This window comes from Camelina sativa, chromosome 5 (assembly GCF_030686135.1).
Source record: "Camelina sativa cultivar CO46 ecotype springtype chromosome 5, ASM3068613v1".
In the NCBI taxonomy this organism is placed as follows: Eukaryota; Viridiplantae; Streptophyta; class Magnoliopsida; order Brassicales; family Brassicaceae; genus Camelina; species Camelina sativa.
The window spans coordinates 21,418,791-21,431,410 of NC_141884.1; the positions used below are offsets into that span (position 1 = coordinate 21,418,791).

The 12,620-nt window shown below is 38.9% G+C and overlaps 3 protein-coding genes and 2 pseudogenes across 3 annotated transcripts; all 5 read right to left on the minus strand.

Moving 5' to 3' along the window:
- Positions 1–223: 223 nt before the first annotated feature.
- On the minus strand, positions 224–2,739 carry LOC104787120 (dynamin-related protein 4C-like). The gene is made up of 2 exons (XM_010512639.3): positions 2,200–2,739; positions 224–2,022 (listed from the first exon to the last, which is right to left on the minus strand). The coding sequence occupies exons 1-2, from the start codon at positions 2,639–2,641 to the stop codon at positions 446–448; spliced, it is 2,019 nt and encodes a 672-aa protein (XP_010510941.2). The 5' UTR covers positions 2,642–2,739; the 3' UTR covers positions 224–445.
- A 770-nt stretch (positions 2,740–3,509) lies between these two features.
- LOC104789334 (dynamin-related protein 4C-like) lies at positions 3,510–6,212 on the minus strand. The gene is made up of 2 exons (XM_010515050.2): positions 5,710–6,212; positions 3,510–5,372 (listed from the first exon to the last, which is right to left on the minus strand). Exons 1-2 carry the CDS (start codon positions 6,143–6,145, stop codon positions 4,534–4,536), a joined length of 1,275 nt encoding a protein of 424 aa, XP_010513352.2. The 5' UTR covers positions 6,146–6,212; the 3' UTR covers positions 3,510–4,533.
- Positions 3,781–4,074, minus strand: LOC147944127 (dynamin-related protein 4C pseudogene; annotated as a pseudogene).
- A 1,059-nt stretch (positions 6,213–7,271) lies between the features above and the next one.
- LOC147944128 (dynamin-related protein 4C-like) lies at positions 7,272–9,693 on the minus strand. Its single transcript, XM_087450530.1, has 2 exons — positions 9,141–9,693; positions 7,272–8,845 (listed from the first exon to the last, which is right to left on the minus strand). Exons 1-2 carry the CDS (start codon positions 9,574–9,576, stop codon positions 7,272–7,274), a joined length of 2,010 nt encoding a protein of 669 aa, XP_087306656.1. The 5' UTR covers positions 9,577–9,693.
- Positions 9,694–10,316: 623 nt separating this feature from the next.
- On the minus strand, positions 10,317–10,956 carry LOC104789335 (mavicyanin pseudogene; annotated as a pseudogene).
- Positions 10,957–12,620: the final 1,664 nt, after the last annotated feature.

The window sequence follows — 12,620 nt, forward strand, 5'->3', positions numbered from 1 at the left end:
CACGTCTACAACAATTTATGCAACTTCATGCAACTTCATACAGCTTTATATAAATAAGAAAGTGAAAGTAGTAGGAAAGGGCAGAGTGTTTTTTAGCGATCATTCACAAACTCCCTATACATCTTACTCTCTAGTTTTTATAAGTTTGTTTTCAAAGTTTGTACCTTTACTCTTGTATTTAAATTAAGTTTAAATAAAGTAAGTTTTAATCATCCCTCTTGTCTTAATCATATTATTTATAAACTGGGTTTCAGCTATACTTATACAACAATCTATAATATATTCTATATATTATTACGACGTTAAGCGAACAGAAAAAAAAAACAGAGTTTTAAAACATAACAGAGAGATAACCAAAATCCCAAACTTTGAAAAGAAAATTATTAGATCAAAACCCTAAAAACACGATCTTCCTTCACCAAGAAGCAATCGCTTAACAATCTCTTTACCCAGAATTCTGATCAGCAATGGCGGCAACGGCTTCCTTGGACTCATTCAAGAGCTTAATACTGTTTTTAAGCTTCTCCCTCTTGCTCGTCATCGACGGAGACTCCTCCAGCATCTTCTCAACTTCTCCTCCACCTCCAGGACTCACCAATTCCGCAACGATCTCCTTATGAAACTGATTGTTCACAAGATTCTTCACAGAGAACTGAAGGTAAAGAGCAAGGTTATCCACAATCCTTCTTACAACGATCGTCCAGTACGCTGTGATTCTAACCTTCATGTCGAACGCTTGCCTTAGCAACTGTGCATCATACGTCCGAAGATGCGAAACCGTAACCTCCCCAAAACCATATGCAGTTAATGAGTGGACGTTCGAATAATTGTTTACTACAGCATAGATAAAGTTTTCTTGTGCAGCAATCTTCTGTGTGTAAGCTGTCATGTACTCAGGGTTACATGTGTAATCCGTCTGTTTCTCCATTTCAACAATCTCGATCACACGGTTCACTGATTGTTCCTTGATCTTGGTGATTAGATTCCGACCGGCTCGTTTGATTGAAGATTGAATCTGTGGGAAATTTTCAGAGTATTTGGTAAGAACAGATAACAGAACACCTTCAATGTAGTCGCATGTTTCTGTAATGAACTCGACCGGCTTCGTATGAATTGCATCAATACGTTGTGAAAGGATAGCTAAGAAGGCAGATCTTGGGATGAAATTAGGCAATCCGATAGTCTTACACTCTTCTAAAACTTTGATCTCATCCATCAAGAACTCATCTATCACTGGCTGTGCTTGTAGATTGTCTGAGAATTGGCCCAACATGTCAGCCAAACGAGCAGTAGAGTGCATGGTTTGATCATCTTGATAGTCAATGAAGTCTCCTTGTACAAGAATCCTTTGGAGACACTCCTTGGCAGAACCAATGATGTTCATGAAAGTCATCAAAGCTTCTTGAGTTGAAGTCATTACCATTGGCAGCTTATTCAACTCGAGGTAACTTGCTTCCATCTTCTCTTTGATCTTCTGTACTATATCAGGCAAGCAACGTGAAATCATTGTTCCTTGTATCTGCATCAATTTTTTAGCTAAAACCGGGATGCCAACAATGTCATGGTCAATCATAGAAAGCAATGGATGAGTCTTGAAAAGTATTTCTTCTTGCATCCTAGCTTCTTGATATGTCTCATCACCTACACGGTTCCTTACACAGACATAACCTAGTCCGATACTCACATCGTCTGCCATTACTTTCTCCAGGAGACCTTCAGGAGCCATGTCGGCTTTTGTCACGACAGCCAGAGTCCGTTCCCCTGTTTTGTCGACTTGTCGAGACATACGGATGGATTCACAGGTCGTGAAGTCGACTGTAGCTGACAGAACATTGAGGATGATGGATTCTTGTGGCTCGATGTACTTCATTATCATCCCGGAGATTTGTTCGTAGATGTTTTCAGGCTGTCCGTTCACCGGAACTCGAGTTATCCCAGGGAGATCAACCATTGTAAGATCAGGAACACCAGCCTTCTTCACATGGAGGGTTAAGGGAGTGTCTGAAACCCCTTTACCAGATCCTGCAACATGGATATATAACATATTTACAGTACCCAGCAATAAATTCAGATTACTAATAACACATATAGGCTCTAATATACTTAGTTTTCTAAGCGTGAGGAGTCTGTCTTGAGAGTTGCGGGTTTATATCTTATAACATACTTTAACACTGTGATATAGAGAAAGTCAGAAGTTACCAGCAATTGCCTCAGTTGTGATGCTAATAGCTTCAGCGATATGCTCCTCGTCAGTATCAACTCTTTTGTCATTGAACTCAAGCCATATCTCAGGTTCAGGACTAGTACTTCTTTGGAGTCTCATCACAAGAGGAACCCTAGTGCAGATTCCTTGCCCACGAGGTAAACTGATTCCGGCTAAGGACTCAAGAACACTTGACTTCCCCGAAGACTGGTCTCCAACCACAACAATGGTGGGAAGTTGGATCCCTTCTTTCATTACATTCAGGTTTCTCAGCTTGTCGACGGTGTCAAGCAACGGCCTGATCCGGTCATTGTAAGATGACACGATTGGTGCTTCATTACGGACATGCTCGTGGACATTTGTGTTGGTTATTGAGAGAGAAGACATCCCGCCTTGCACGTTAATCTCATAAACATTCGGCATCTTACTACCTCCCATTTTTGCTAAAGATTAGAAGAAAACCAGAGACAGAGAAAGTAAGAAAAAGAAAAAGACTTAAGGTTTTTAGTGAGTTAAGCTCTTGTTGGTGGTGACATATATAGTGTGGATGCCCTTGTTGGGTGTTTTAACTTTTGTGAAGAAAAAGTTTGAAAAGCTTTTTAGCTAATGTTAGACATTTGGTGTTTTAGCTTTTACAAAGTATTTTGAAAGTTGCTCCTAGTTTTTAGAACAAGAAGGTATATGTAAAATACTAATTCACATGTATTATCTTCATCCCTATCTTTCTTTAACAACTGTTCAGCCCATTCGGTAATACAAAACAATAAAAGTTTAAAAGATTTACTAGTAATCCACTTTTGTGAATGAAAGCGTTTTTCTAATATAGGGTAATACTGGTGAGTTCATACAGTTTATTTTTTTTTTTTTTTTATAGTTTATTTTTATGTTTTCCACTTTTGTGAATGATACTGATTTCTTTTTTGATTATGCTCACAAGGCCAATGAAGCTCTTGTAAGGGTTTTAACTTTACTTTAATTCTGTACGGACTTGCTCTTTATTTTTCTTTTCCTCTACCGAGCAAACCCATCATACGAAGTTATTGACTTTATTCGACATTTCCTAGTCTACTAAGTAACTTCTTTTTATTTTATTTGAGATAAATACAGTAAATGGGTGAATCTGTGCCAAAGCGTTCTATGGTCTAGTTTAGTGGTTAAGACATTGGAATCTGAATTTTGGTAACTGTTGATTTTCAAGTCTCAAAATATGTTTCTTTGGGACTTAATCGGAACAAAGATGAAAACATATTCATAAAGTAATATAAAAAAAAAGTTGGCGAAATTAAATTCTGCAATAAAATTCATAAAACATAAAACTAGAATTCATTCCAAACGGTAAAAGACCACAATACGTTTAAGCTAAAATAGCTTAAAACGTTACGAGTTACGACAATAACATAAACATAAAAGATCAGATAGTTCAAAAGAAAAAAAACACAAACGGCCCAAATCCAAAAAGAAAAACACCCATCAGAGAGCCCTAAAAACCCGATCCAACTTAACCGAAGCAAATCAATCAACGATCCCAATAACCAAACCCGCCGACTTCACGAAAAGCTTGTGAAAGAAGCAATTGCTTAACGATCTCCATATCCAGAGTTCTGATCAACAATGGCGGCCACAGCATCCTTCGACTCCTTCAACAGCTTGATACTGTTCTTAAGCTTCTCCCTCTTGCTTGCCACCGATGGGGACTCCTCTAGCATCCTCTCAACTCCTCCTCCAGCTCTTGGATCCACCATTTCCGCCACGATCTCCTTTTGAAACTGACTGTTCACGAGATACTTCACCGATAGCTGAAGGTACAGAGCAAGGTTGTCCACGATCCTCCGCAAGACGATGGTCCAGTACGATGTGATCCTCATCTTCATATCAAAGGCCTGTTGCAGCAGATGAGCGTGATAATTTCGCAGATGCGAAATCTTCACATTCCCAAATCCAGTTAACGAGAAGTACTCAGGCCTCTTCCCATCGTATAACACAGCATGTATGAAGTTTTGTTGTTCACTAGTCTTTTCAGTCCAAGACGTCATGTAGTCAGGGTTACATGTGTAATCTGTCAGCTTCTCCATCTCAACGATCTCCATCACTCGCTCCACTGATTGTTCCTTGATCTTGGTGATTAGGTTTCGACCCGCCCGTTTGATAGAAGACTGAATCTGCGGAAAGTTTTCAGAATACTTGGCAATCACGGATGACAGAACAACTTCAATGTAGTCCCATATCTTCTTGATGAACTCGACTGGCTTGTCATGCACGCTATCAACATGTTGTGACAGGATAGCCAAGAAGGCTGACCTGGGGATGAAATTGGGCAGTCCAACACACTTTCACTCGTCAAGAATCTTGCTCTCATCCATCAAGAACTCACTCACGTCCTCAGGCTTTTCTTGCAGATTGTCTGAGAATTTGCTTAACATATCAGCCAAGCGAGCGGTACAGTGCATGTTCTGATCAGCTGGGAATTCAGAGAAGTCTCCTTGGACGAGTATTCTTAACAGAGACTCTTTGGCAGAACCAATGACGTCCATCAATGCCATCAATGCTTCTCCGGTAGAAGCCATTACCATGGGAAGCTTGTTCAACTCTAGGACAGCAGTCTCCATCTTGTGATTGATCTTGCGTACGATCTCAGGCAAACAGCGAGCAATCATAGTTGCTTGGATAAGCATTAGCTTCTGAGCTAGAACAGGGATGCCTACAATGTCATCATCGATCAGGCTGAGCATTGGATGAGTCCTGAAAAGAAGCTCCTCTTGCAACCTAGCCTCTTCATACGTCTCTTCTCCTATGCGGTTTCTGACACAGACATACCCTAGTCCAATGCTCACATCATCTGCTGTTACTTTCTGCAGGAGACCTTCAGGAGCCATGTCGGCCTTTGTCACAACAGCCAGAGTTCGTTCACCGGTTTTGTCAACTTGTCTTGACATGCGAATGGATTCGCAGGTGGTGAAGTCGACCGTAGCTGACAGGACATTGAGGATTATAGATTCTTGTGGCTCAATGTACTTCATGATCATCCCAGAGATCTGCTCATAAATGTTTTCTGGCTGGCCATTCACTGGAACTCGAGTTATACCGGGAAGATCGACCATGGTAAGATCTGGAACACCAGCCTTCTTTACATGGAGGGTCAATGGAGCGTCTGAGACCCCTTTACCAGATCCTGCAACACAAGTAGTCAAAACTGGTTAGTCTTAAACTAGGAGTGTAAGTTTTATTATATAGCAAAACGAATAAAGACCAACCAAACAAGGAGTTCCAGAATCATTTAACAACTTTTGTTCATATCTAATGTTAGGGACTTCTATGGTAAGTAAGTAACACTAATGTTTCAAAATATAGCAAACTAGTATAGTTAACAGCATGAAAAGAAATCAGAACGTTACCAACTAGTAGTTCCAGAATATAAGAAATAAAACACCATAGGTTTCTCATTCTCAGTAATACCTCTTGTAGCAAAACACACTTACAACCGAGAGAGAAAGAGAGAGTAAACTTACCAGCAATCACATCTGTTGCAGCGCAAATAGCTTCAGTGATGTGTTCCTCATCCGTAGGTACAATTTTGTCACTGTACTCAAGCCAAATCTCAGGTTCAGGGCTAGAGCTTCGCTGAAGTCTCATGACAAGAGGAACCCTAGTGCAGATTCCTTGTCCACGAGGCAAACTGATACCTGCCAAGGATTCAAGAACACTGGACTTCCCTGAGGACTGGTCACCAACCACGACAATGGTGGGAAGCTGGATCCCTTCTCGCATCACATTCAGGTTCCTTAGCCTGTCGACAGTGTCAAGCAGCGGCCTGATCCGGTCATTGTATGAAGACACAATGGGTGCTTCAACCGGAACCAGATCTTTGTTGTGATGAGTATTTGTTTCAACAATTGCGAGTGAAGTGGAGGTTCTAGTGACAACATGCTTCTTACTTCCTCCCATTTTGATTCTTGAGACAAGACAAGAGTAGAGGAGATTATAGGCAGCAAAGAGAAGCTTTAATTGAAGGGAAAGTGAGATTTGACTTAGAGATATGCAGAGATATATATAGAGATAGTAGAAGGGCTTGTGTATATGAGGAATATACGAACATACGAAAGAAGTAAATTGCATGAAAGGATGCAAGTAGCGTGCATGTTGATGTTGGAATTGAAAAAAGCTAATTAAGTCGGTAACTGCACCTATATAGCTCATAGCTGAAGCTAAAAACTCTAGTAAATCCTTTATTATATGTGTGTATTTAAATATTTTATTGACTCCAATTGGCTGAATTCTCCGGTGTCGACGTTTGGAATTTTCATGTACACATTTGGAATTATGATGACTAAAGGCGTGGCTAAGCTAACAAAGGGAAGCTCATAAATATACTTGTTAGATTTCGTTTGTCGGGCTCAGCACTTGGTAATTTCGAATGGTAGCAGATGATTTAAGTTATGTAGACAACGTTCAGAACATAATTTCTTGGAACTAGTGTTCCCATTAATGTTAAAGTAGAAAGTTGTCTACTCTCTACTCTCTTGTTTTATATAACTATGCATAGAGAGTGAATTAACATTATCCTAGCTTGGTTTAGAATATAATGTCAAGATTCTAAATGTATTCGTGCTTTACAAGTTTCACAAACCTAACTAACTAAGCATCAAACTCCTATCTGTTCTCCACATACATCTCTCATGCGTTTTGAAATAGGCAAATAGCCTCATATATCCATCACAAATGTTTTAGTAGGCTTTTTTGCAGCCAATATCGCTTCTGATGATTAGTGATTGAGATATTATTGTGGACAGTAGTTCGAGGGTCGCCGTAGTTTAATGTAGAAGATCTTCTTTGTCAGAGTAATTCAAGCAAGCTTAATCAATCGGTTACCATACCAAAAGAAAAGAAAAAAAAAAGAGTTAAAAACATAAACTTGAAAATCTGAAAGTTAAAAGAAACACAAAAGGCCCAACTCCACAAAATAAAACCCATAAGAGGCCCTAAATAAACCCGACCCGACTTAACAGAAGCAAACCAATCAACGATCTCCATAACCCGACCCGATCTTCACCAAAGAAGAAACAATCGACCATCAATTCTGATCAACAATGGCGGCTACAGCATCCTTAGACTCTTTCAGTAGCTTGATACTGTTCTTCAGCTTCTCCCTTTTACTCGCCACCAGCGGAGACTCCTCCAACATCCTCTCAACTCCTCCGCCAGCTTTTGCATCCACCATTTCCGCCACAATCTCCTTCTGAAACTGACCGTTCACGAGATGCTTCACAGATAGCTGAAGATACAGCGCAAGGTTGTCCACGATCCTCCGCAAGACGATCGTCCAGTACGATGTGATCCTCATCTTCATATCGAACGCCGGATGTAGCAGATGAGCGTGGTACTTTCGCAGATGCGAGATCTTCAAATTCCCGAATCCAGTCACAGAGAAGTATTCAGGTTTGTTCCCATCCATCAAAACAGCATAGATGAAGCTCTCTTGTTGGTTTGTCTTCTGAGTCAAACACGTCATGTAGTCAGGGTTACATGTGTAGTCTGTGAGTTTCTCCATCTCGACGATTTCGATCACTCTGTTCACTGATTGTTCTTTGATCTTGGAGATTAGATTCCGACCTGCTCGTTTAATGGAAGATTGAATCTGTGGGAAGTTTTCAGAATGTTTAGAAATGACTGATGAGATAACGTCTTCAATGTAGTTCCATATCTTCTTGATGAACTCTACTGGCTTGTCATGTATGGCATGTACATGTTGTGAGAGTATAGCCAAGAAGGCTGACCTAGGGATGAAATTGGGCAGTCCCACGCATTTGCATTCGTCAAGGATCTTGATTTCATCCATCAAGAACTCGGTTGCATCCTTTGGTTTTGCTTGTAGATCATCTGAGAATTGGCTTAACATATCAGCCAAGCGAGCAGTACAGTGCATGTTTTGATCATCAGGGTATTCAGAGAAGTCTCCTTGGACGAGAATTCTCAGTAGAGATTCTTTGGCAGAACCAATGATCTCCATCAGTTTCATCAATGCTTCCCCTGTAGAAGCTATTACTGTTGGTAACTTGTTCAACTCAAGGACAGCAGTTTCCAACTTCTGGTTGATCTTGCGTACAATATCAGGCAAACATCTGCTAATCATGCTTGCTTGGATAAGCATTAGCTTGTGAGCTAACACAGGGATGCCCACAATGTCTTCATCAATCAGGCTCAGTAGTGGGTGAGTCTTGAAAAGTAACTCTTCTTGTATCCTTGCTTCTTCATATGTCTCGTCTCCTACGCGGTTTCTGACGCAGACATAACCAAGTACAATACTCACATCATCTGCTGTTACTTTCTGCAGGAGACCTTCTGGAGCCATGTCTGCCTTTGTCACAACAGCCAGAGTCCGTTGGCCGGTTTTGTCAACTTTTCTAGACATGCGGATGGATTCGCACGTGGTGAAGTCGACCGTAGCTGACAGAACGTTGAGGATTATCGATTCTTGAGGCTCGATGTACTTCATAATCATCCCAGAAATCTGCTCATAAATATTTTCTGGCTGTCCATTCACTGGAACTCGAGTTATCCCTGGAAGATCGACCATGGTAAGATCTGGAACACCAGCCTTCCTTACATGAAGGGTCAAGGGAGCATCTGAGACTCCTTTACCAGATCCTGCGGCACAGGTATATTTGTAGTACTTCATCAGTAATCATAGTCAGTACTTGTTAGCCTCTGTCATATAATAACACTGTAAAAGTTCCATCATATAGCAAAACTAGTTTAAGCAGCTTAAAAAAATTAGATGAGTAAAGACCAAATTAGGAATTCAGGTTTTTCTATGAAAAGTATATAATTAACTCCTCTCAAGCTTCCAAGTTTCAGTCTTTCAGATAAACCTCTCATTCTCAGTCATCTCTCTTGCAGGTTTGCAGCAAAAACACACTTAACAGAGAGAGAGAGAGCTTACCAGCAATCACTTTTGTTGCAGCACGGATAGCTTCAGCAATGTTTTCCTCGTCCGTAGGAACCACTTTGTCCCTATACTCAAGCCAGATCTCAGGTTCAGGGCTAGAGCTTCGCTGAAGCCTCATGACGAGAGGAACCCGAGTGCAGATTCCTTGGCCACGAGGCAAACTGATACCTGCTAAGGACTCAAGAACACTTGACTTCCCTGAGGACTGGTCTCCAACTACGACAATGGTGGGAAGATGTATCCCTTCTTTCATCACATTCAGGTTCCTCAGTGTGTCCACAGTGTCAAGCAACGGCCTGATCCGATCATTATACGAAATCACAGTCGGTGCTTCAACAGGAACAGCATCTTTGTTTCCTCGGGACTTTTCTTTGACAACTGCGAGAGATGGAGGGGTTTTAGTTACAACTTTCTTCTTATTATTTACCATTTTTTTTTTCGAGACAAGACAAGAGTGGAGGAGATAGAAACAGAAAAGAGAAGTTTTAAGGTTAAGTGAGACTCTTTTGGAGATATATGCAAACGTTTGAGATATTTAAAAGGGCTTGTAGTGTATCAATGAGTAATATACCGAAGAAGTAAACGTTTGAGATAAGAGGATGTAAGTAACGTGTGAACTATAAAAATCCCTAATCAAGTCCATAATTAAACCTCTTTAGCACTTAGTTGAAAGCCAAAAAGACACGGACGTTTTTATATGTGTGTTTAATTAATATTTGGCTGCCTTCAATTGGCTGAATTTTCCTATGGGAACGTTTGATAGGAAAAGTGATTGCTGGTAAGTTCACTTTGTACGCTTGAAACTATAACGAAAGACTTAGCTGACAGAGGGAAGCTCATAGGTACATCTTTAGTTCATAATTATAGCTAAACAGACTCACTCATTTGCTTGAATGTTTATATATCCTTTGTTTGAATTTAATTTATTGAAAATTCAAATTTGGATGGTACAGCAAATTTGAAGATTTGCATTTGTTGTATATATCGATTAATATTATTTAAAAAAGGGGTCACTTGTTTATGGTGGTGAATTACTGATGATACTATCCCTGATATTCTTTATTAAAAAAAGTATTGCATTAATGAATAAACTAAATATTACAAGGAATCAAAACCTAACTAATTAGAGTAATGGAAAAATAAAATAATATGTTGTTTCACTGTTTAACAATTAAACGAACGTTGACACTCGCTAAAAAAAACAAAGATGTAATGATAAAAGACAAGACTAGAATGCTAAGATCAAGGCCAACAAGCTAAAGCCGATCCAAGAAGCTGACTTCGAGGCACCGCTTTGAAGAGGTGACGGAGCCATCTGATGCTGATATCGTGGAGCCTTGGCTGGTGAAGGAGACGAGGAAGAGCTTGGTGATCGGACCGGTCTAGGAACCGGTCCAGCCACGGGACCCAACGAGGCTGGTAAAACGTGAATTTGAAGTTTTTGTCCCGACTTGCAGTGACCAGGAACTCCGCATATGAACTGTTGGAGTCCCGGTTTGGTTAGAGTGATTGAGTCGGATCCACTTGTGTATCTCATAAGCGGTTTAGATGATTCACACATCTCGAAATCATTGTGAGTGACTTCAGTGACGTCGTGGAAATTGTTGTTGTATGCGAACACCAAAGAATCTCCGACTTGAAAAGTTCTTGAAGAAGCCCAAGTCTCATAATCTCCCATCATAGTCCATCCATTCGAATCGCCGACCTTGTGAATGGTTCCTCCAACCGCAACTCCAAAAAGAGCTACAAGAATCAACAATGAACTGAAAAGCATGTTGTTATTAATTAAAGCCATGATCGTGTTTCTGGTTCTTAACTTCGGAATGAGAGAAACAAGTTTTTTGAAGAGAGATATGAAAGTATGTAATGAATTTGTTTGGTGAGATGTTGAGAAGGGGCTAAGAGGTTTTATAGAGAAGAGCCAAGAGATCGGTTCAAATAATCCTTTCCCTTTTGGGATTTGAATCTTTGGATAATTTCTTAGGTATTGTTTCCCTTTTTTCCATGACCTTTTTTAACTTGGATTTCTTTGTTATTCCAACAAAAAAAAATTCTTTCAGATTTTTGTATAATTGACGGTTCAATTTATCTCCTATATATTAATAGAGAAGCACACTCTTGACAAAACTGATGTGTCGCCGCCATAGAACTCGGTGCACCTTTTAGCAAGATACTCTTAACTTTTTTACTTAATTACATTAACATGCTATTGTATTTTTTAAAAAAATAATTAACTGAATAATAATTAGATATGTCATCAATTCTTACACAAATTTCAATATCACATATTAAAACTAATAAAATAATTACATACTATTTTAAGGCAAAATTTCACTAAAATTTACTTACAGATATACAAGTCAAAGTTATATTGATTTCTTAAAATCAATATAAGTAAAATATTCTAAAAAAGCTTTAAACATAACAATTAATATATAGTTAATAAAAATAACGTATTAACAAAATCATATAAAACTAAATGTTACTTTTACGTTAGTATTATTACCATAATCTATATATAATAGCAAACCCACTTTTTGTGTCAACTTTTAATCCAATGGATAAGATTAGTTCCACTTTTAATCCAACGGTTTAAAATTATTAATCGTGTCTTTTCGTCGCACCCCCATCTTTCAAAAATCACACCTCTTAATTTTTTGCATCTCTTTGTTGTACCTCTTGGTTTCAAAAATCACATCCATTAATTTTTACACCTTTTTATTTCACACCTCTATGTGTTACACCTCTTTGTTGTACCTCCATGTTTAACATCTATTAATTTTTACACATTTACATTTCACACCTCTATGTCTTACACCTCTTTGTTTATTATATATAGACTTTTCTTGACTACATAAACAAGTTTCAAAAAATTGTTTTCTGAGTACTAAATAAGGTCAACTTTAATCTAACGGATAAAATTGTTTCTATTATCTCATCTAACGGTTTAAAATTATTAATGATCCCAATAGTTTCAAATTTTCTTTCTTCCAATAATCTTGTTTCTTCGTCGTACCCCCATCTTTAAAAATCGCACCTATTTAACCCTTTGTTAATGATCTCAAAAATTGCAATGTTTCGGTCCAACTATTGTGTTTTTTCGTTGCACCCCCAGCTTTCCATGTTGGCACCCGTTAGTTTTCACACCCTTTTGTTTTACACCTCTTTGTTTATATAAAGTTGCAATGTTTTGATCCAACCATTGTGTTTCTTCGTTGTACCCCTAGCTCTCAATGGTTGCACTTGTTAGTTTTCACACCTTTTTGTTTCACACCTCTTTGTTTTCACACTCTTTGTTTTTATATATATACATATTTTTATGGACTTTGAAAAGAGTTTTTGTTCTTTGAGTATTATTAATAATCTCACCCTTTGTTAATGATCTCAAAGTTGCAAAGTTTTGGTCCACCAATTGTGTTTATTCGTTGCACCCCCAGCTTTCCATGATGGCACCGTTAGTTTTCACACCCTTTT

Excerpts from the sequence above, each read along its gene's own strand:
- LOC104787120 (XM_010512639.3), bottom strand. The coding sequence starts at position 2,641 with ATGGGAGGTAGTAAGATGCCGAATGTTTATGAGATTAACGTGCAAGGC. Across the intron at positions 2,023-2,199 it reads CACAACTGAGGCAATTGCTG|GATCTGGTAAAGGGGTTTCA; the intron begins GTAACTTCTGAC and ends TCCATGTTGCAG.
- LOC104789334 (XM_010515050.2), bottom strand. The coding sequence starts at position 6,145 with ATGGGAGGAAGTAAGAAGCATGTTGTCACTAGAACCTCCACTTCACTC. Across the intron at positions 5,373-5,709 it reads TGCAACAGATGTGATTGCTG|GATCTGGTAAAGGGGTCTCA; the intron begins GTAAGTTTACTC and ends CTTGTGTTGCAG.
- LOC147944128 (XM_087450530.1), bottom strand. The coding sequence starts at position 9,576 with ATGGTAAATAATAAGAAGAAAGTTGTAACTAAAACCCCTCCATCTCTC. Across the intron at positions 8,846-9,140 it reads TGCAACAAAAGTGATTGCTG|GATCTGGTAAAGGAGTCTCA; the intron begins GTAAGCTCTCTC and ends CCTGTGCCGCAG.